This window comes from Neopsephotus bourkii, unplaced genomic scaffold, assembly GCF_033783945.1.
Source record: "Neopsephotus bourkii isolate Nb327-2 ecotype Australia unplaced genomic scaffold, CSIRO-AGI_Nbou_v1 NB_1067, whole genome shotgun sequence".
In the NCBI taxonomy this organism is placed as follows: Eukaryota; Metazoa; Chordata; class Aves; order Psittaciformes; family Psittacidae; genus Neopsephotus; species Neopsephotus bourkii.
In genome coordinates this window covers 1746901-1771845 of record NW_026901555.1, presented here as the reverse complement: position 1 = coordinate 1771845, position 24945 = coordinate 1746901, and the positions used below count along the sequence as shown (strand labels likewise).

Here is a 24945-nt window from a genome sequence, read left to right as displayed (position 1 = left end):
CAGCAGATATAATTAACAAGCGTACGCCATCTAGTGGGCATGAGGAAGGTTTCCTCCCTCTTCGGGGTTTACCATGCACGCACTATTTTGAATTGTAAAACACAAGTAGCTAAGGAGAGGAGGATCTGCAGCAACAATTATCAATGTGCAGATGCTGAAATATTATTTACATATCTCTCAATTCTTCCTTTATGCAATTAAGATTTTTATGATGACCCTCTGTGCAAAGGTAAACTTACCTTAATATACACCTAATCTCATGAAAAAGGAAACAACATAAATACAACTGCTGTTATCTCACTTGTCTTTAAAACATCTTTTAGGAAAGCCTGGCACTGTATACATTTTTATTAATAGTAGCTATAAGGAAGTCAGTGTGCCAAGTGAAGCTTCTTCAGCATTCATTTTTTGTCTCTGAAAACTACAATAAATCATAGTAATTAATAAAACACTCATTTACTTGGGATATGGCTGGGTTTAGAGTAACTCGGCATAGCAATTGCTGGAATTAGAAGTGACTTAGAGTTAAGACTCTCTAAGAAACTTCTTTATTATTATCTGCTTCCAAGCAAAGCAAACCTGCCACTTACATTCCCTAGAACTTCCCATACTGCTTCTGTTAAACTCAAATTGAATGAATATTATAATTGGGGATTTATAATATATTGCATCAAATTTAGGAAATGTTCCTTTACTTAAGTTTATTCTAGAGATCTTACAGGCTAATGGCTAATTAAAAAGAATTTGAGTGTGCTGTATTTTAAATGTCATCTCCAGTTGCATACAATTACTGGCTGTTTATTCATCTTTATGTTCCTTCTCTTCCTCATTTATTAACTTTAAAAAATTGGATAAATTCATGCATATCTTCAGAATCAAACTTGAAATAAAGATGCGAGACAGCCCTCTGTATCTGGTTAGGACCAAAACACAGTCATCTAAATATATGAGAAGAGGTGATGGGATTAAATTCTTATTCCTTTAGTTGATCTTTGGACTACACCTAAGACGTAGTTAAATATACTCAATAAGATTTTTAAATTCACCCAAGAATTTTTCAGATGTATAATATCAGTGGTTATTGAAAGGATTTATATTTCTAAGTCATTCAAGGGCTTTTTACAAAATAGGAGTCAGATTTGCAAATGTAGACGTAACTGGATCAGTAGGAATCCATCTATAAATTAATCCAGCAAGATTCAGACTGAAGGCTCAAAATGGCTATGAAACCCCTAACATGACGAGGAATCATAGAGCAGGTCAGTCTTGCATATTCATAGACAAACTGTCTGAAATAAAAGGTATTTTTATTTGTGTTTATTCTATAGTGCCTTCAAAGCATGCCACCCCAAAATAAAGAGCTTCTACTTTGCAACAGACTGCCTTGAAGAAATGAATAGGTAAGTTGCGTTTCCTCTTTATCATGGCACTCCAATAACTGAAAATGATATTTCATCTCACATAGAAATACACTTTTGGAGCATGACGTCATGCTTATTGATAGTGTTCTCAGTACTTAGTCCACATAGCTCTCCATTAATTCTAATACATACATTACACTGTATGACATACTTGGCTGAAATTTTCTGTCATGCTACATGTCAAAATTTGGCAAAGATGTGTTTGGAAAGTTAGTTCTGTTGGTCTCATCTCCACTCATACTTAACAGGATACCCACATGATGGGATAAGATATTCTGAAGTTAGATCTAGTGATAATCCACAGTAATGTGACAGGACCTAAAACCAGGCACAAATCTGAAGTATTTTTGTAATCAACCAGGAACAGGACCGAACCTCTGAGGTGCTTTTTATATTTCATGCCACAATCTGAAAAAAAAAAAAAAAAAAAAAAAAAAAAGCCAAACCCCAAAACCCCCAACAACGACAAAAACACGCAGTAATTAACTTATTCATCATATCACTCTCCCCACAAGGCACAGAGCTAGGAAAGTTCCATTTTTGGCATTACTGTGTGCTTTTAAATGCCTTTGGATGTGCTGGGAGGACATTCAGAACTTGACTGGACAGGGCCCTGAACAACCTGATCCAACATCAAAGTTGGCCCTGCTGTGGGTGGGGAGTGAAACAGACAACCTCCTGGGATCTCTTCTAACCTAAATTAGTCTGTGTTTCTATTTTGTGATTCAGTGATGAAGGCAGAGGTTAGATCAAGGAGGGACAGCAACTCTGGTCCTCAAAGGCAGAGTCAAATGTTCTACCTCCTCCTGTTACTTCACTAATTTGTTTATTCCTAGCTGAGGTAAAAAGCAAGGACACATGGGACAATGTTACCATGTTCTGAAGCCTTAAGTCTTTCCTTGCATAGATAGCTCAAACTTTGAGGCTTAGTTTTTTCTGTTCACAAACTTAAAAAGACAGAATTACTTTATAATGCAGCTGGATTCTTTGGAATACTAATGTCTAAAAATTATTTTTAAATTGAGCATTTATATCCTGTGGCTTATGTAGCCCTTTAGGAAATAGCGTATTGATGCGTAAGATTGGCTGTATTGAAAAAGTTGAGGCCAGTTCATCATCCACTGATGAGGATAATGCTGAGGTTCACTTATCCAGAGTATCTCATTGTGGCTAGCTGTCATTTTTAGGATATAAATTTGCTGAAACATATTGTCTCCAATGTTAATAACGTTCCATTGTTCATTTATGTGACGTGGCTGAGATTTCTTTGGTCCAAAACTGAAGTGAGCGTTTTCTGCTATTCTTAACCATGCATTGTCCCTCCCTTGATTTTAGCTACTTTGATAGCTATCATTTGCTGAAGTGCAATTGATCATGCCTTCCTATTACAACATAAAATGCTCTGACTCAAGGAGTCTTGACACACATTTGATAAACTGCTCTTACAATATTAATAGATTTTTCTATGGGTGGCCAATGAGGTTGTCTTTGTTAGAGTTTACAGCCTTCATTGGGAAGGTACCAGGATATATCTTCATATCATACTATCATTTCATATCATTTACTATGGAATTTTTAAGAGCCTTTTTCCTGACTTTTGGGGACTGATTTCCATGGAGAAGACAAAAAGTTAACTCCTTTTGAAGTATTATTTGCACTATTTTTCCTTCAGAAATGCTGTTCTTGTAGAGTAATTGGAATTCACTCTCCAGTCCAAATGGTGAATTACTATGCTGCCTCTGGGGCATCCCTTGCAGCTTTTAAATGCTTCCTGGAATTCCTTCTTCAAGATATTCTGTGTGAAATTCAAAAATTAATAAGCAACATTCATAGATGAAAAATGCACTTGAAATCCTAATTTTACAAATCTCTGTCTTCCCAGCAAATTGCTAGCTATCTGAGGAAAAAGAGCATCTCATAATCCTGCAGCCACCACAAAATTTAACTGGATTTTCTATGCTGATAGAATGGTAGACTTTTCATGCTGAAAAGTAAAGGAGTTTTAATATGGAGAGGGCCACAGCATCTCTTTATTCACTGTGTGGGGAGCACATACCCTTTCTTCAACTGCGTTTACCACCAGGTTTCGGTTTAACAACTGTTTTTAGAGTTTCCTACTTCATATTCACTGTTTAATAATTTTTTCCACTCCAGAATATTTTAACCTGCCTTTATGACCGCATTGCTGTTGCAAGAATTGTATGCCAATGGGTAGTAATTGATTTGTATGTAGCAGGTACAGTCACCCCGTTGCAGCTGAATTTTGCCTGCTGTGTTGTGTGGTGTAGACAGACTTTGTTTTGCAAAATTAATGCTCACACTGTTTTGTCAGATCTTACATGAGCATAGTTGTGTTCTTAGGAATGAATTAATAATGAAATTGATGAGCTCATCTTTTGCTTGCCATGGTCACAGGGTGCTCCAAGCTTGTTAAAGGCCTTATTTCCCAGAAGTGCTTCATCTATTACTGTATCGTGCATAACCTGTTTATGGCTTTAATACTCCTAAGGAAACAAGCACTGAATTTAATATTCAGCTGTTTTACAATATCTACTTTATTTAAAACTTGCATGTGACTGAAGTGTGCACTGCAGTGCATTTAAAATCTCCTTATGGACTCCAAATATTAAATTTAGAAAAGTCTTCATTTTATGCTGACTAATTTGATCACATTTGATTTGAATAACTGGGTTAACTTTGCAATATTAATAACTTCCATACACCTTTGCATTCATTCAAAAAAATAGAACGAATATCTGCTACTGGGTTGCTCCCACTATTTTTCAGGTAAACAGCTGAAAGATTGTAATACAATATTTCTCTTAAAAGGAAACTCTTTGAAAATTGAAGTATTCTGAATTAAATCTATATTGATAATAAGTAAACTTCAGGATACATATCTTTTTTTATTTTTATGCATAGAATATAACCAAGCAAATTACTCATGGCTTTGTCTAAATCATCCTCTTATTACTGAAGTTCACTCAGCTGTCTTCCTTAAATGTTGGGCATTTTAGTTTCTTTGACAGATCTTGGCCAAATCAGATGGTGGACCAGTTAATATTAAAAGATGGTGGGCCAGTTAAATAATTAAAAGTATTAATACAACTTTTACAGTTCTAACTTACTTTCAATCTTCACTTACAAATAAGGTAGCAGCCAAGAAGATATCTCAGCAACTAAAAATTTCAGACCCATGTTCTTGTTAGACATTGCCCATCTTATAAATAAGAGTTCCTTAGAAGCGAGCAGAAGAGTAATCATGTCAGATCTGTCTGCCCTAATTTAACAGTTCTTTAACAAATAGAGATGAATGTGTTATTAAAGAGCTCTTGCTCCCCAGTTCCTCACGCAATGAAAAGCAAAGAGATCATTCTGCAGAACTTGAAAGGTAGTTTCAAATAAAAATCCCTGAAATGGAGATTCCCAATGGTGGTGTAAGTAAACATAAACAGCATGTTCTCTCCTTCTTCCTTTATGTTCCTATAAACTTGTTTCGAATCCAGGAAAAATAGTCCATGCCCAAGGCCACTTCAGTCTTCTAATTTAATGTTCTCACATAAAAGCTCGTAAGTTGCAGTACCAGTAAAACAATTTTCTGATCAGAATTAGCTGCAGGCCCCAGAGACCTGATTCAGTCACTATGTATGTGGGAGTGAACAGTGCAATAGTAGAGCTACCATGCTCCGTTTGGGGAAAAATACACCAGGAAGTACTAGTACATGGCTGTACGTCTTTAAAATCTCCTTTTCCTGGCTAGTCACCTAACTCCTTCTTTCTATGATTTATGGACTACTTACCACAGACTTGTGAAGTACCATTTTCCAGTTAATACACTTTGAGAACCAGTCACTTATAGCATAGCTATAAGGAGTTTGCAGTACAAAATTACTATTATCCAATACCCAATCCAAATCAGCATTCAGGTACGAATTTATCCCTAATGTGTGGGAGTTAGAATTTGCATAGTCTTTCTGTACTAGTTTATATTACGAAATTAACTTAATCAAATTCTGCTGTAAATAATATCATTGTGAATTAGTATAGTTCTTCTGGGAGTTAAACAATTTAACTGCATTTAATATAGCAGATTTTTGTGATTACAGTGCTGTAGCTCTCAGTGATGAATGCACATACATCAGAGTCACATATTGTGGTGTTATGCTGGAGATAAGAAGTTAACACTGCAACACCTCAAGTTTTTAGTAATGAAAATAAGTAATGTATATATATAATTAAATAAGCCAGGCATTTAACAGTATTGTTTGGCCTATATGATCTGATTTTTTTAAGAACATGTGAAAGTAGAGTTACATAATTTCACAAGTAAATCATCCCATTCTTACAAAAGTTGCCCTCTAAAACCCAAAAAGACCCACTCATACCTTTTCAGACCATACTAAACTCAGTTCTCTTGCTCATAAAGAATATTTCATGTCTTCAAAGCTTTATTTTGGGTCAAGCACTTTTACAGCTTTACATCTCTTCCTTGTACTTTGGTAAGAATGGTAGAAAATTATCTGGAGAATACTACGTGGCTGCACATGCTGAAGGATATATAATGTCAGTCAGCATAGGAAGCTGTAGGCAAGTGCGGCAGCCAGTACTTGTCCTTAAGTGGATGCCCAAAAGGTTTGGTGAGTTACCCAGAGTAACATGGTAAATCCAATAGTACAAGGTTTCTGAAGAGTAAAATCCAGAAGCCACATTTGACTAATGAAGAAAATATCTTATTGTCATCTTAACAGATTCCTTTAAGTATCAGCTTCCGTACCTTTAAGTACCAGCCTTCTGACTACAGAGGCATAGCAGTGCAGCTGGCTGACAGGGTGAAGTCAAAAATCCCATTAAGTGGATGAAGTAGATGCATATGCACGGAGGGTACAAACTGCCATGGTTCACTTGCCAGCTCTTAAGCTGTCTGGGGGTTTTTCATATTTTTCCAGCCTGACAAATCTAAGAAGACAATGCACAAAACAAGATCAACAGAGTCATGTCAAAGGATTAAATAAGAAAGTACTTGCAGTTTAGCCGTGAATGATTTTACTTAACAAATTCCAGCAACTGTGACAAATACAATAGCAGAAATACAGGCTGCTAAGAGTTGATATGTTTGGAGAGATGAGCTCATTGAGAAGACTGCTTAGAGCTGTATTTCACTGTGAGACGTCAGTTACATTTTAGGGCTTTATTTTGGGTTGAGGAAAATCAAGGCTTCTTTTTAGCCACACCTACTACAGGAACCTTTATTCTATTAAATGAATATGTTAACTGTATAGCCTTAGAAAATACTGAAAATAATGTACCTTAGGAACCAACATGGGAAACTTACTGATTTCTTTTTTAAGGGTCCAGTAAGAGAAACTGGTCAGGAAGATGCCAGCATAGCAAGTACAAAAACAATTAAATCAGTTTAAAAATACAGTATTACAAAGAATTGAATTCTAGAATTCAATTACTCCCATGCAAGAAAATAAAAAACAGAATATGAAGTTTTAAATTATAAATTAAATATAAATTGCAGTGAATAAATTCTATGTATGAAATAAATAGTTCAAGGGAATCTATTTTTAATAGACTTAAAGATAACTTGATTAAGTCAAATTTAACTTCCACTTTAGTTTATTTTTCCTTTTAACAAAATTATGTGAAGTGTAGATGCAATCTCAAAAGTGAAGAAAGATCTTTTCCTGCATTGAGATATTTATTGCACAAGCCCAAGACAACATACAAGTGCAAGTACCAACTGATGAAAAGATGCAAGAAAGAAAGAAAATACAGAACTTTATTCTATCCTTCAGTGTCTCAGTATTTCATTGGCTTCATTTTCAAGGGAACATTTAACAGAAAGATAATGAAAGTGGATAGATTCCTTCTTGGATTTGCACCTTTCCAGGATATATCCTCTATTTACCTTTTCAGTTGAATTAAATAGTTTCTTCTTTCTTCTACATACCAGCCATCTTGTATATGCAAAAGTATATGCAGCATTGAGGATATGAGCAAATAAAACTTACCTGAACCACAGAAACTCACTACTCCATGACCCATTCTCCAGAAATTTATGGAATGGTTTTAACTATAACCTTAAAAATTACAGACTCACACGTCTTTCTTTAAAAGATGGTTACCCTTTTGCCTCTGGTTTCCATTCTCATGCACTAAATGTAATTGTTCTCTCAAATTTATTATAACTGAGATTGTCCAAATTGTTTTGGCTTTTTTACTCATGCTGTTTCACTCGAAGCTGTAGGAAGGAATAGCCAAGTGGGTAAAGTGTGATGCCACTATGAAAACTATCATTGCCTTCAGTCCCAAAACCTCACACTGACCTTGGACTGGCTCATCTCCACACTCAGCAGGAGTAAATTGTAAGAGGCACTAAACAGAAACTTCCTCCATTTGTACAATGAGTAATAGCGTATTCTCATTTTTAATGCAGTGTGTTAGGACAGTGAAGCTATGCAAAATTGTTTCCCTAGTTGTTTGGTTCTCTTCAGCATTTTCCAGTGTTTTTATCAGATGATCAGTAAGAGAATGTGCTCCTAACTCCTGACAATACAGGGCATTTCAAGCATGACTCACTCCTCTGTACCAAGTTTTGATTACTGCAACAGCTACTTAGTTCATCACTGCCCTCAGTGTCTTTGTAATCATCACTTGCCAGGCCTAGGGATAGAATCAGACTCCCAAAAGACACCCTGGGCTGTAATCCCTTGGTACTAACCAGAATTAACTCAGTAAATTTAACTTAACTTCCTACCATGCAACTCTATTTTATCCCAAAGCAATGACAACAGGGCCTGTTTCTAATTAACAGAATTAATTAAAGTCAAGTCTGATTTATTTAGAATTTAAACCATTGAGAAAAGTACAAAACTCACTTATGTATTTAGATGACAACACTTGAAACTTATCTTTCCCTGCATTTGGTTCAGTAAGTTACCGTCAATAAAAAATAGTTAATACACTTTTGGGTCCCTTGTAAGTTGTTACAACGTACCTCAGTAAGACAGATACCACATCTTATACAGATGTTGTACAATATTAAAAGTAAAATTGATTTATGGACTAGAACTTCACAACTCACAAAGAGTTATAAAGCAGATATGCTTATTGTGGTGCTGGGTGCGAGGGGGTTCGCTCCTCCTAACTCGCACACCGAGAGCTCAACAAGCTAGATATTTATTACACACAAACATACATATTCATCAGATTTCACAAGCATAGGAGGAGATGGTTACAATTAGTTCCAAGAACTCATTAATACCATTCCCCTCCCCTCTGCACCTGCGCACTGCCATCTGGTGGTCTTGGGCCGGGGTCTTCTGGATGAAGTAAGAAGTCTTCCTCGCTGTGCACTTTTCAACCTTGGCACAGTTTCCCCAGCTGGCAACCTCAAGTCTTTTAAAGACTAGTTGAAAAAGGTTCCTGTCAGACACTCATCTTCTTGAGGGAAAAGGGTCCCTGATTTTAAACAATGTGTTTTGGTTACCTATTCTATTCTGGGTTATAGTTTAACTAGCAAGAACAAGAGCATACCTGTTCCCTATACTAAGTTAAGACAATCAGTACATAGTTTGAAGAAAACTCTTAACCCTTTCCTTAGTCTGTTACTATTCCTCGCATCAAAATGTTGTAGTGAAGTATCCCTGGGTCGTTTAGTACAGCTCCATGTCACCACAACTGATTCAGTGAAAAGTGCTGTTGAAGTTGTTTAACTATCAAAACAAAATATTCCAAATCATCAAAGGAAAAAGGCAGAATCTGGGGGGGGAAGAGGAGTCTAACTTTCTGCTTCAGGGGGACAAGATACATAGAGACGTGCATGTAAAACTGCTGTGCATGTAGCTGCCAGAGTATCTCCTGTCTTTTTATGAACACATGAAGTTCAAAGAGCTATTAGGGATATAGCTATATAAACCTAATTAGACAAATGTCTTCTGTTTTTTTTCAATATAGCTGTTTGTCAGGGGCAGCACAGTCTTGCGTTGCATGACCTTCAATTAAGCACAGAGTCATCTACACCATAGAGTCCAGTTCTGACACATACTCCTACAAGGCACTCAATGAAGAGTTCAGAACCAAATAGCTGAGTTTCCAAGCTTTCCATGGAGAACTTTTTATAACCTTGACTACCTGTTTTATTAAAAACGGAAATGGTTTGCTCATCAAGTAAATTCATCAAGTTTACATAGCTTTCCTTTGAACTGAGCTTGCATTTGATGTTAACTGTAAAAAAAGGATGTGTAATCTTAGCACATCTATAACTCCTGATTAACCTCAAAAACATTCACCCATGCTTTCTTAAAAACACAAAACCTCAAATTGAGATTCTTTTTCTTTTATCAGAAGAGAGTTTATCATCAGATAACCCTTTTTTGTTGTCTTGACAAAAAGCTAACTCTAAATTGTGGTAAAATGAAGAAGAAAGAACTTGTAACTATAGCTGGGGATCTTCTGGCCCTCTGGAAGAGAAAAATCTGAGCAGTCTTAGAGAATTTACACTGGAGACGATATGAATAAAGCTGATACTCTGCGTATGCTAAGAATATCCAAGTTCTCTTGAAGATTAGTACTAACACTTTGGCTGTTATCTATATACACTTCCAAGATCTAAAATTCTCAAATTAACAATGAGCAACAAGATAAATCTGGCAAGAAATTTGAGACAATATAAATTTCCATGCACTGACCAACGAAACAGCTGAATCTGCTTTAACTTTGAAAATGGTAATGAGTCTTCATTTATCACTGGTGCTTAAGCAGAACCTTAGTTGAAGCTGCTCAGGCATTCTGCTTAATTGCCAAAGGCATATGGTAAAGAATGACTAAAACTATTCTGTTCCAGTGCTAATGAGTTTAGAAATTCAGGAACAACAGTTGAAAAAATAGTGAATACAAATGCTTAATAATGAGCAGGGGTATGATGTCATTTCAATCGGTGCAATAAAGAATATGTCTTTCAAGAGAATGTCAAGTGATCAGTATGCTGTTTGTGGAATGAAATTAGACTGGTGAGCACTGTAGAAAATCTTTTCTGCAAACCTGTTAATCCACTTGCAATTTACTTCTTTGTGTGATAAAGATAAGTTATTGATATGCCAATGCAAATAACCTGTCTGTAAGCAGTTCTGACCCTGCCCTTGTGAACACTAATCAGCATTTCCATTTTTATTTCCAACCTGCTCGCTTCTGTTCTAATACTGAAATGCAAAACAGTATTATTGTACAATCTTTATATGTTCGTAGTTTTGCAAGTAAATTAATCCCTACAATGATTCCTTCTGGGAAGTAAATGTTGTTGTGCCCTTTGGATACTTATGAAAGTCGTAACATATGTAGAACGATTTGCTGAAGGCCATGCAATGAGTCAGTGTTATATCCAATATTACAGATTAAGATCATTGCTCTGAGCAACTGCCACGCGTTGCTTCGACCAGGAGATCAATAGATGCTGAACTGCGAGCTATTTTTAGTGGAGAGTTCACTCATCCGTCTCATCTTGCCTCCCTACTGTGTATGCCACCTTCCATATACTGTACTATTAAATCAATAACACATTCACATATATCCTTAGAAGCTTTTTTCTGTTCAAGCAGGAAAGAATTACACTGAATAGGTTTCATGTTTTAATCTGCAAAAAACTTGCCCTTTTACTATGTATTGTTTGCTTATGTCTTTCTTGAAGCTTTTGAAAGATGTTTTTGTCATGGCAAGATTCATTAACAAAGAACATAATTATTAGCAAATTTCATGTTGCAATGTTAAGGAAAAATGAACTGCTTCTGAAGACTACCTTACATGCAACATACTAGGAAATGGATAACATAGTAAATACTTTAGTCACTGTGAAGAGAACAGTTAAGAATGCATCCCCATCACTGAATATGTCTATTAATAGGGCTCTTTTCTTTGGTTATATTTCCTTGTTGATGAAAATAGGGCAATTCTTGATTTTCCATTTGCTTAACATTAAGAAGTGGCTTTCCCCTCTGTGTGTTCCATTTCCTTTTCTATTGTCTTTCAATTACATATTTTATAAGCATCTCATAATTTTATGTAAAGAAAACTCTACAGGTATTTTCACCAAAACTTACTATACTATATACAAAATACACTATGTATTTTCCTAATGAAACAATGAATCTTTTTTTTTTTTTTTGTCAAACTGATTAATTTTAGGACAAAGAAAGAAACCAGAACATCCACTGTAAAATGCAAACATTGAAGTATTTCCAACATTCCAACTGTTGTTTCGGAAACCTAAGATTTCATGTGAAAAAGTCAAAGCAAAATAATATTGATATCGCAGCTTAGACATTTACATCACCAGTAGCATGAATCTAGCGTAGCAAATAACCAGTGGAATACTGTCACTGTCTGGTCTAGTTTTTTTATTCTACACATTTAATACAACTTATTTCCTATATAGATCTTCATCCAATTATTTTCATAACTCTGTTTTATTTGATAGCATTTTTGCAATTCAGGTTAAGTTCCTCAAATTAATACAAGTAGCAATCAGAATAAATGCAATGTGCTCCTTTATGCAATGCCTCTGGAAATCATTCCACACAAACAGTTTGCAGATGCAGCTTAGAGAGGATTTGAGTCTGCTTGATATGGAGACTGAGCTGGATGCTCTCTGTTCTACACAGACTATTCTAAACTTTCATTCAGTTAGTGCTAAAGTTAGAGTGTTAGTGCATATGCTTCATATTGTCTTGATGGTGTAAGGAAGATCTGATGTCATGATTCTTCAGTGTTCTATGCAGCAGAATAAAATGCAATGAGTCTGATACTCCACTTGACAAACATCCTCCAGCAGATGTGAACAGAAGCCCAGAGGTACAGCTGCATTGTACTTGAACTGGAACATCCCTCACTTGAAATAATTAACCACTGAACACAGCTGAATTATGATTTTAACCGTGTTCAATTTCTGGGCTAAGCATTATCTCTGACTTTTCCAAATGTTAAGAATGTGCTGAGATTTACACTAAATGTTCCTTTTAAATATCTCTCTTACTCATTTTTTATTCTCTTAGATGGATGAATCGTTTGGGTCTCGCAGCAATTGGTTACACACCTGATGACAAGGATATTCATCCAGATGAAGGTAATGCTTCAGATATAATTGGGAGAAAAAAGCAGAGTATGTATCTGTTCATTATTTGAACAAAGTTGGAGATGTCATAACTGTCTTCTTTATTAACCATATCTTTTAAAAAAAAAAAACAATTTTCCTAAGAATCCCTATCCTTGAAGCACTGTATTTACTGGTGCCACCACCAGAGAAAATAAAATCCTGAGCAAAATTCTTGAAACTGTTTAAAACCGGCAATAAGGAGAATGCAAAGTTGAGGGTGAGGTATGACCTCCCCGGTCACAGCCATCGGGTTTGCTCATCACCTTGGAGCAAGTGAAGACATCACAAACATAGGTCACTGTGGTTTAGAACACAGTGGTTTTGCATCTCCTGAGCTCAGGTGCCAGCCTTGCCTCTTTCACCACTACCCATGGTGGAAACTGTTATGCTGAGATAATTAAACGAAGTGTTCAGGCTCAACTTTACTTTGACATCTAGAATGAAGCTTCTCTTTGAAAACCTGTGATCAGAAGGTGGTTTTTACGTAGGGTGGTAGTTGGTTGCCTATCCTGCTTTCTGTAACACTATCCTAAAACCTTTGATGGTGGTTCTGCATATCAGTGTGCCAAACACTTTCACAAGTCTATTCCTTAGTGTCTGCCAAACACCTAGGTGACTGTGAAATGTTTACCTTTGCATGCTAATGGTGTTTAAAGCACATGAGTGAAACCCAGAATGCTTTGCTAGCAGATTACTGGAGTGAAAGCGACCAGGATGACATTGATGGCTCTCTGACCCTGAAGCAGGAAGGCTCTTCAACACTATGTGACAGCTATCATCGAACACCCTCAGTGAGTTATAAATACTGCATTTGACAGTAGGTCACCAAAAAATGTATGTGCCTTTATTTGCTTTTTCTTTGGTTTGGAATATTTAATTGCCATCAAGGCAGAGCAAAGATGAATCTCATTGTAAGAATGAAATTACTGCTGTTCATCACAAACTAAGACCCAGATGTTTTCTTAACAATCCAGTTGCAAGAAAAGCTGTGGTAAATGTCTCTTACACAGATATGTCACCAGACTGTGAATGTGACCTTTATAGGATTTGAGAGACTATACCTACTAATAGTCAAATACTGACTTTACTGCAGAATATGAAAAGAATGTGGTGGATGGGATACAGAGATTGTTTTCTGAGCATGAATATTGGATACCAGATGTTAGAGATTAAGATAGATCACATTCATGAGTGATCCTGGTCTAGTACAAACATATTTTTAAGGAACATATCTTTAGAGGCAAAGGCTTATTTACAGTACGAAGCATTGTGTACAATACCATAGTAGCAGCAGGATCTTCTGATAGTCATAAGATGTGAAGGAGCTGATAAAAGTACTTCTAATATATTGTGTGCAGACAGGTTTTGATAACTGAGGCAAAAAAACATTTTGTATATGAAGAGGCTCTAGCAGCAAATAAGAACATGTCTATTATATGGAACATAGACAAGCTGTGATAATTACTCTGTATTTCTAAGTGCAGATAGGACTGTTCTCTATTTTTCTTTCAGATTTTTCTTCAGCGTGAATGACACGATCCTCACACAGCCAGAACCAAAGAAAGAGTGACTGAGACAACAGCATCACATGGGTGAAGTTCAGACTGATTTTCACCCATGTGATGCTGTTTTATCAACTGAGATACAGGTTAAGCCCCTCCCTTTCTGTTTTTCCACATTTTTGCCTTTCTCTTTGTTTTTTAATTAAAATTATATAAAGACCCAGCAGAAGTAACTAAAATAATTTGAGAATTCAGCAGTCCCCCTGGGTGCTGAAGTTGTTTTGGTTGTGGGTTTTTTTTCCTATTTGGCTGGATACTTATTCCCTAAAATGAAGAAATCCAATTATGGTTTCTTTTGAGGACTTTCTTGTCTTCACTGCATACTGCTGGACTGAGCACAAATTGGATGGGTCTTCAGGAAATCTGTACCAGGATTATACTGTTCTTTCCAGCAGGAGTTGCTCATGGGCAGAGAATGTGTAAAACAAGAATAGGGAGTGGTTAAAACATAGCACTGGCATAAAGGTTCTCACTGCTAATTATATTCTGTTTACAGAGGTTCATATTATGACATATCAAAACACACATCAGACCATTTTATTAGTGTGTATCATATAACGTTCTACACTACAGTCATTTCTTGGGTCTGTCTAAACCACTAGTTTATCGTCAGGTACTTTTGTATCTCTTCAGGTGAATTCTTCAAGTCCTTTCCCTGAAGTCAAACAAGGTCGACACTTTTCAAGTGAATCAACATATTCTCATTCTTCTGCTGAGGATTCTCGGCAAGATGTAGCAGGAAGCACCCACTCATCGGGATGCAGACCTCCCTACCGAGAGAGACGCTCGTGGCAGGATCTGATAGAGACTCCACTAACCAGTTCAGGGCTCCATTTTCTTCAGACTGTTCCTCCTGATGCAGAGTACATGAGTGGCCAGCCTGGAATGTCACCAGACAGACGAAGACAAGCAACGCTACCAGTCCAGAGACGACACAATTATGAGCAGGATGGACCTTTCCCTTTGGTGGAATGTCAAAGGGGACATAGCTCTCGTAGCAGGCCACAGCAGCAGCGCAGTCAAAGCCTTCCCCGAAACAGAGACGTGAGGGGTAAGGGCCATGTAAAGTCCATAGAAGGAACAGATGACAAGCTAGAAGAGAAAGTTCCTATTAGAAGGCATAATAGTTTCTGTGCAGAAGGTAAGCTTTTGCAGATGTTCTGATCCTCTGAATGCTGTTGAAAGCCAGAGCAGTATTGCCATTACTCTCAGACAAGGTTTTTGTCGTTGAACAGTTTTATGTTGGCAAATACATGTAACAGGAGTTTGTACTTGAAATGCTTGGATATAATGCTAAGAGCATAGCTTTGGGGCTGATCAAAATGTTCTTGTTTTAGCAAAACAAAAATTAGTATCGCTTGCTGGTTTTAAAAACTTCACCTGAATCATTAGATTGATTGTTAGGCTTCTTTGCTTTCTTTCAGAAAACGTAAAAGAAATAGGAGAAAATACAGATGGTCTGCAAGAGCTCTACAAATCTCTGGAACAAGCCAGTTTGTCAGCTTTTGGAGAGCAGCGTCCTTCCACCAAGCAGGAGTTCCGCAAGTCTTTTGTAAAGCGATGTAACGATCCAGTTATCAATGAAAAGCTGCACCACATCAGAGTTCTCAAGAGCACTTTAAAAGTAAGGCTTTATCACTAATTTTGTGTATAAGCAACATAAACTAGTAAAAGTATAAATGTTTCCCATGGATGAGGCTTCCTCTGGAGCTTCAGAATTAAGTTCCAAAGAAATGAAGAACACTTGAAAACAAACATACTCCAGCTTAAGGAAAATATAAATAAGTAAATAATTTGGCACTCTTCATAGGCGTGTGATGGAGTTCTCACAGTTTAAGCTGTAAAAGTTCCTGAATGTAGGTGGAAGTTTCACATGTCCATAGCAGTTTCCCTCACCCTTTGCATTAGAATGAAAGAAGAAATAAAGTGACAAAATACAAAACGTGGCGTAAGTTTCATTTTGACATGTATTTTGTCTCTCTGGAATTTGATAGGCAAAGGAAATCGACCTTACTGTTATCAACAGTCTTCTGGATGATCCCAACTTAACATCAAAGAAGTTTAAAGATTGGAAACTAAAGAACTATGAGTTTTTCCTGGACATTTGTGAGTACAGTGCTGCTGTGAAATCTCAAAATGGAGCCTCTGAAATTCCATCCTCAGCACCAATGCTGACACATACACACTCCTTCATTGAAACTCACGTGTGACAGGACTCATACCCTGAATAATTGCTGGGTGCCATGAAAAACTGAATAAGGCAAATACAGTAATATTTATTGATAATGTACTCAGCAGTACTGTAAATAAGTTGGATAAGAGAATAGTGCCACAGGATGCCTACTACATTGCATGATAAGACAATAATATTCTTTCCTAATTTTTTCCATTTGCTATTATCAACCAATGTCCATATCAAGCTCTGCATTAGAAAGAAGCAGTGCAGAAGTGTAACTGAAAATAAATACCAGTATATTTAAAGTACTGTAATAAAACTAAGCTTATAATATGAGCTCCTACAATCATTTTATATATTTAGATATCGATCGAGACATATCTATGTATATAAAATGTAACACAGTAGTTTTCATTACTTTTAAAATGCCCTGAAGTTCACATCCTCACACATTCTTTCTTGAGAAAAACACAAAATGAAAACATCAACACACTGGCCACTCTTAGAGATGAATGTTTATTTTTGCAACATTTCCAGGTAGTGACCATCACTGCAAATAAAAGGACAGAGTTATCAAAATGTAAACTCAATCCCTATAGTGTGCCTTAAAATGTACACTGTACATCTAGCAAATAGATCCCAGTCTGGCCCTATGGGCATACTGTACATGCCATTTAGGTACTGTGTTTGAAACATACTGTGACTGCCTTTAAAGTGAAAGAATATAAGCAAGCTGGTATGGCACAGAGATTAAGATATGAGTAGAACAATGTTGGTTGTTCACTAATGCTGCAACTTGAACTGATTTTAATATAATTTGAAGGATATCATGGTGAAAGAAAATACATCTGCACTGAATATGCTACATACTGCAGGTTTTCATAGTTTCTTCACTGTGAATTTAAGTGACACATGACTGTGAGTCACAGAATTCTAAAGAGCATGCTTCAAGGATGAGAATTAAGCTTAAGAAACTCCTGAACTAATCAATTAAACTGTGACACCTAGAGCTGAGAAAATGATTCAAAATGATACAACGTCTGGCAATAATTTTTAACTGTTAGTAGTACATTAGCAAGTGGGTGAAGTTATTCAATACATCATTTGAAACCCAATCTGTATTGATTGGTTTAGGAAGACACATGAGTCACATAGTGTATTTCACTTCCTTGCCTGGATGGGAATGATTTCTAAGAATCAGATTTTGGAGAAAATACTTTTGGAAAAAAGATAAAAAGAACAAACAAACAAAAAAAATGCTCTATGTTCAGTAGCATTTACTGAACATAAACTCGTAACACCCGTTCACAATATTCTTTGACTATGCTTGCTAGAATATTTCTAAAAGCAGAACAAAGGGGATGTGAATTCAGCTGGCATCATTTCACTTAAACACAAGCATTCACTGATAATCTTTTCATGAGATAAATCTCGTCTCTCATACATCAAGAACTGTAAAATTTACACAGCTCAGTATAATACAGGAAAAAACATTATCTTAGTGAGGTCCTGCTATCCAGGAAGACATGTCATTATTCAAGAAGCCAGAACTGGTGAAGTTTGAACTAAACTTATCTGTTAGTTCACTCTCCACAAAGCGGCTGTGGTGGGCTGATCTTGCCTAGCCACCAGTTTACTCATTCCTCCTCCTCCTCATTAGGATACAGGGAGAAACTACCATGGAAAAGCTTGTAGGTTGAAACAGGGAGATCACCTACCAGGGGCAAAACAGACTTGGTTTGGAGAAAATTAATGTAATTTATTGCCAATTAAAAATACTTTTACCATAAAAGTTGGTCAGAGAAACTCTCTAAGACTCAATATGGAGTTTCAGAAAGCAGCATTCTTCATTGCAGCTCTGGGTGCACATGCAAATCGCACCCGTTGCTTACTGGCAGCAGCTCTATATTTAGCATACTCATGCATATTTACAGCTTTCCCAGGAAGTTATTTGCATATTCATGACATTCTCGGGAACTAATTATAATATTTGCATCCTAATTATACGTGTGCTTTCTTGCTGAGGGGGGGTCTCTGCTGGTCTCTGATAGTCTTCCTCGCTGTGTTTACTGAATGACCTCAGTGCCTGCGCACACTCACAAGGTCCTAGTGCTGAGTTAGCAGTTGGTAGGTCCTGGCATCTGCTCTGTTCCACACTGGATGCCACTCTACTCTCTTAAAGGCTGGCATCCTTGGTCTGATTTATTGTCTCCTTAGTTGCTATCAGTCCTGTGATGTTCCTTCTCCTGTCAGCCCAACATTCCTTTATCTCTGTGTATTAGCATGTTAGAACATTTTGCTCTATTCTGTGTTACTTTAAAGTCACACCTCTTTTATAAGTTTAAACATGTAATTTGAGTCTACATTTTCCCCTTTGAGACATAGGATATATATACATATATCCTGTCTCATTCTATACCGTTTACCCATATTTGATTCTAATACACCATTGTGACCAACAACTACAAAATTGAATCATCATACATGCTAGGATACAGACACAAATTATTGATGATGATGATCACAAACGAGGTTTTTTTAACCATATTCAATTTGGTAGCCAAGAAGTAAGTCCACGCCATCATTCTTCAAATCCCCAGGAAGTATCATCTTTAGCAGCCTGATGTAAGACCTTAGCTTGCTTCCAGATATCTGTGGATATCCTGCCGCTCTGGTCTATGTATGTGCAGCAGCTTGTGTTTATAACTGTGCAAACACCTCCTTGGGAAGATAACAGCTGATCAAGCGCCATACGGTTTTGCAGTGTTATCTGAGATAGGCTGGATACCTCAATCTGTAATGCCTGTATAGCATCTATAATGTTGTCTTCAATGTTTCAGTTCCTGCTGATGTATTTATGATCATCTTTTCTAATTCACTCACCACCAACCAAGGGAGAAACCATCTCACAAAACTATGATGTTTTGTAGGACGATCAACAACGGCATTATGGAATATCTTGGTCCTTTTTAGGAAGGTTCTTATCCATCCTTTTTCTGGTTGGAAGGGTTTGATTATTGTAATATCCAATAGCAATATTATTACACAACCAATACCACCCTTTCCCTTCTGGAGCATTTCAATAGCCTGTCTGTGGTTCTTTGATTTCAAGTTACATTGTCCAGCTACAGTTCAGGTAACATCCTACCAAGACATCACCAGAGTTTTAACCTGGTGCCAGCAGGTATTGTCTGACATCCTGTTTTCCCTGCAAAGACATTTCACCAGGAACAAAAGGCAGTTGGTAAGGCTGCCCATACATCAGTTCATATGGACTTACATGATTCCTTCCTGGCTGTGTTCATATCCTTAACTAAGCAATTGATTCTGTTCCCCCATAAGTTGCCTGGTGGTTTTCTTCTCACAGGAGGCTGGGAAATTACTACTTGCCTGTGTGATGCAACACACCATTCTTCTTAGCTCCTAATAGACTACGTAATTTCTCATCCTTGGTTTGGTAACTTGGAACATCGTTATCCAAGCACTGATACTTATGAGGCAATATCAGTATAAGGTCCTCACCCACAGCTTCTTTGGCTGCTTTGTCAGCAACATGATTACCAATATTCACCAGAATGTTATCAAATTGATATGCCTTGAAAGCAAATTTTTACTTTCTGACAATTCCAGAACTCTCTATGATCCCATGTTTGGTTACCACAGCATATCCTGCTTTTCAGTTTCCAGTTTTCATAAAGCTGCTACTATCTACAAACAGTTTGTAGTGCACATCCTTCTGGGATGTATCTTGCAGGTGGTATGACTGGAATACACCTGCTCAACAGTCTGTAAACAGTTGTGAGTCAGCTGTCCTGCTTCTGGACTGGTTTTGAAAACCACGGCTGTGTTCAAAATGTTAGTTCCTTTCCATTCTATGACCTCTTGTTCTAAAAGCACAGCCTGATATTTTAACAGCCTGCCTGGGGAAAGACAATGACTGCTTTCCTGTTCCAGAATGGTTGTTACCATCTGAAGTACAAAGACAGTCCATTTTTGTCCCAAAGTATTTGATATAATTTTCTATTACAGGCTCTAGTCCTTTTCTTCCTTCCAATCTTATGGGATATTGTTTCTGTCTTACTGGTCTGATGCCTGAAATGACGAATAGTTCCTGGTTCTGCAGCCTATACTACTGGTGTGACTTCATTCTCCACTTCTTCTGGTATATCCTGCTCAGTGGCTGGTTTCTGTAGCATCAAACTTGGACCTCCACAGCCTTTTCATCAGGAATGTATATCTGAACTTTCTTTCTTTAAACATAATTTATGCATGTAACTTACTCAGTATATCTCTAGCCAGTAACAGCACAGGGCACTCAGCCATGTAAAGAAACTGATGGGTCAACATCTGTTTGCCAATTTTTACAATTTAAAGGTTGAAAGAAAGGCAGGGTTCCTGTCCACCCTGTGGCACCAATGACTGAAGCTGTTTGTTTGCTTAATTGCCCTTTACAAGTATTTAGAACAGAATAAGTAGCCTCTGCTTCTATAAGAAATTGTACCTTATCATTCCCCAACCTAACTGTAGCCAGGGGTTCTGCTGGGGAGGGTTTCAAATCTTCCCCGTCCTCGTCAGTCTTCATCTAAAGTCATCATTTTCTCTGCCTGTCCTGACATTCCACTAAATCTCTGGATTTTGATTCTCAGGGCACTCCCTCTTCCAGTGCAACCCATGGAGTCTGTTCACAAACCTTTCCATGTAATCCTTCTTTCCCACTCTTTCCTTCTGGGCTGCTCCCCCCTTTCCTGGTTTCCTGGGTGAGAGCTACAATTTTCCTAAACATTCTGACGTTAACCTGGAGTTTATCTTATGCCCCCATAGATACAGTAACAGATACCTAGTCGAAACCCAACACACTATAACCCACAATACACAATATTGTATTCCATTAATAATTATATTGATAATTATATTAATACCATATATATTAATAACTGGGGACTCAACCCCCTTTCCACTACCATTTGAACCATTTCAGGGAACTTGCACCAGTGCAGTGGTGATCCAATTGGGATAGGTCTCCTAGGGCACATCCATTATTTTTCCCAAATCAGACTGGTCTTCCCCCTCAAGCTTTTGTATCTTTTTCCTTATATTTTCCGCAGACTGACCTTTTATTAAATGGCCTAATTCTCTCTTTCCTTCCTCTGATTCACGATCAATAGTAGTAGGTTTATGCATCACCTTTTTTAATCTTCCCACGATTCCAGAAGGTGATTCATTTACATTTTGCTTTATTTCGTATAGCTTAAGCCTGTACACTGCCTTGGGGACACATTCTTAATATCGAATAAAATCCACCTTTGATAGCCTGTCTGTCCTGATCCTGATTAGGGTCCCAGTTAGGATCAGTGGTAGGTAAGTGAAAATTAACTGTACCTGCCAATGTGCCTGCTGTTATTTGTTGCTCTACTGCGGTCTGAGCCGTGTGAATAATCATATCCCTGTCAACACTCTCAAAAGCATGATTACCATGCCACTTGTTTCCAAATCTTCAAATCTATAATGGTAAAGGGAATCTTTATCATGACCAGACCATCATTGCTGCTAGCTTGTCTTAAAGGTGCAATCACAATTTCCCCTTGTTTTCCCCTAGTGCACCCTGCTATAAAACTAAATACGTCAGATCCCTCTAACATCTCTGGTGCCTGTGCTTGTGCTTAATTCTCATTGTCAGCACATTTGGCCCTGTTATTCACACTATCCCTTCTCTGGGGGGCTACCATCAAATCCAAATCCTCCTTCTTCACATTCCTCAGATGTTTAGCATGTAACTGTCCTATGGTGCACAAAGAGCAACAGCATTTAATTGCTTTTTACTATCTTTCTCCAAGATACTAACAAGTTCTGGGGTGCAAGATTAAAACTACAATCCTTTTGCCATTCCAGATGGCTTCTCAAAGTGAAAAACGTTTCTGCATAAGCTACTTCATCCCACTTTCCCTCTCGTCTCAAGAATAACATAAATTGTAACAAAGTATTATAATTAATTGTGCTGTTCACAGGCCACTTTTCCTCAAAATCCAGTTTGCACAATGGCCACCATTGATTACAGTGTTTTATCAGAGAAACTGAACCACCCGAGGACCCACCAATTTGTCTCCAGTGTTGCAAAACGCAATCCAGCGGCAACCTTTTCATGACTCCCCTTTTGGAGGCAGTGGTACCCATCATCCTGACCTCCACCCAGACACCAGAGTCCGGACAACCAGAACCAGAACCAGACTACCTTCACCCACAGTGCAGGGCATCCCTTGTGACTAACATGGTAAGGGACCAGAAAGAATGTCTTTTTAAAGAAATGCAACCAGGGATCATATCGAGGTCCTGAGTTGGTCCGGGGAACTGTGGCTCCTTTCAGGGAAACTCCCCCGGTGCCGGCGTGAAGGTTCTGCAGGAAACATAGCAGAGGGCCCCTGTTAGGGCATCAAATTGTTACCGTAAAAGTTGGTTGGAGAAACCCTCTAAGACTCGATGTGAAGTTTTAGACAGCAGCATTCTTTAGTGCAGTGCTGGGCGCATATGCAAATCATTTCACAAAGGTGAGCGCACCCATTACTTGCTGGCAGCAGCTCTATATTTAGCATACTCATGCATATTTACAGATTTCCCAGGAAGTTATTTACATATTCATGGCATTCCCAGGAACCAATTATAATATTTGCATCCTAATTACACATGCGCTTTCTTGCTGAGGGGGGTCTCAGCTGGTCTCTGTTAGTCTTCCTCACTGTGTTTACTGAATGACCTCAGTGCCTGTGCACACTCACAAGGTCCTAGCGCTGAGTTAGCAGTTGGTAGGTCCTGGTGTCTGTTCTGTTCCATGTTGGGCGACACTGCTATCCTAAAAGGCTGGCATCCTTGGTCTGATTTACTGTCTCCTTAGTTGCTATCAGTCCCATGATGTTCCTTCCCGTCAGCCGAACCAAGCACCATTAGAAAAACATATTTTCACGTGCTTAGCTAGAACTTTTTTCTTAACATACAACAACTACTCAAAGAGATTGCTTTGATGTGCTTTATATACCCATATCTTACTGAACTTAGGGTCTTCATTCAGAACTCCTGCAGGTGAAGTATCCCTCAGCCAGCAGACCTCCTCTATCACTCCACAAGCTTAGTCTTATTGACACTGGCTGGTTTTCAATTATAACTGATTGAATGCTCCCCCTAAGCTACTCATTCCCCTCCTTTCTTAATACTATTCTGTATTCAGTGAGATCTGGGATCTTTGAAAGCTGTCTTAGCAGCTATCTCAGCAGCACAACTCAGAGACAACCTTTGTCTTGGATTCATCAATTTAAGTGAAAACATTCCTGAGCTTATTCTAACTGATATGAACAAGAGCCAAAGGAGGACGGGGTTCTCATCAGTCTGTAATTCCCCATTCTTTAACGCAAGTCATGTAGAAATGCTGGGCCCACACTCTGTGACAGCACAGGTAGGATGATATACATCCTTTTCTGGATTTCATGGGGCATCTCTAACCTCCACAGCAAAGGAGGTTGCTTTGCTTAACTGGCAAACCCCACCCTTCTGTTTGATCAGCTTCTGATACAGTTCTGCATACCAAACACAAGCACTTTTTGGACTGCTTTACCTCTGTAAGGAGAGACTTATCAATTGCTACTCACAGATTTTTCGAGGGTGAGATTTTCCATCTTTCCCAAGCAGAGAATTCTGAATATGCCAGTTAGTACTCAGATCTAGACTGCTATCTTTTAAACAAGAAACATGGTGCACCACTTGCTTTTCCCAAGGAAACAGGAATGAGTGTTGCAGAGAATTGCTAGGTGTACATGGCCAGTTCACTTTATGCTTCCTTTCATCAGCAGTTACAGCCTTCCAGGTCACAGTAGTCTCTGATCCCAGGTTTTGTGAAGGATAGTGAAGGTACCATTGAAGGGATTACTTTGCAGAGGCATTGGAAAGTGCTCAGCCTCAGCAAAAAATTGTACAGTTCTGTTGCTGACCTTTAGAAGATTTCACTTTGAAAGTTGACAGGACTTGTGGAACTAAAATGAAGAATCTGGTAGAAAGCGTTTAACTTAAGACAATTGAGAACAAAGAAAATTCTTGTACCTCTTATCTTTATCTCAAGTAAACACATCAGAAATAAGACTATGGTATACCTTATTTGCCACGTTCTTTCATCATGCAGTCTTACTTGTCCTCCAAAGTAATATAAACATTCTTTTGTGCAAAAATCTAGCGGTATTTATGACAAAGGAGATGTATCTGGGGACTCTTTACATCCTGCTAAACCTTGGCTGTTGGGCCCTCAGGATGGAGAAGTTTGAGGTACTTCACTAACAGTTCAAACAAATTCTTCATGCAGTTGGAGCCAAAGTGCTTCAAAGGTGGGTTGTTTAAAAGAGTCATTGGCTAAGGCAAGAAACAGCACAACTTATGAACAAAACTTAAACCCCACCTGCAATACCTGTCAGCTACCCCAGAACTGCAGTGCAAAGGACACCTACCATACAATTTTATTTAGTGTTTCAACACTCAGTCTGTTAGTGTAAGAGAATCTTGTGTTGCTGCAGAGATCCTGACTATTCTGGACCCAGTCCTGGAGAGATTCCTTAAGAAAAGGAGCACAGGTCTGTTTGTATCACTGGGCCTCAGGCCTCC

General features: G+C 37.9%; 1 protein-coding gene across 4 annotated transcripts in view; it reads left to right on the top strand.

Moving 5' to 3' along the window:
* LOC133216837 (connector enhancer of kinase suppressor of ras 2-like) overlaps positions 1-21579 on the top strand; it is a 194898-nt gene extending 173319 nt beyond the window's left edge. The window contains exons 19-25 of one of the 4 annotated variants that reach the window (XR_009726729.1): positions 1329-1400; positions 12473-12543; positions 13261-13364; positions 14769-15276; positions 15560-15759; positions 16130-16848; positions 20958-21579. Coding sequence is in view for 3 of the 4 variants with exons in the window: in XM_061361885.1 (XP_061217869.1) it covers positions 1329-1400; positions 12473-12543; positions 13261-13364; positions 14769-15276; positions 15560-15759; positions 16130-16345 (1171 nt within the window). In the remaining variant the exon portion in view is untranslated. Of the gene's footprint in view, positions 1-1328; positions 1401-12472; positions 12544-13260; positions 13365-14768; positions 15277-15559; positions 15760-16129; positions 18183-20957 lie in introns of those variants that run through there. The other 3 variants (XM_061361887.1, XM_061361886.1, XM_061361885.1) reach the window with 3 other exon arrangements.
* The last annotated feature ends 3366 nt before the right edge of the window (positions 21580-24945 follow it).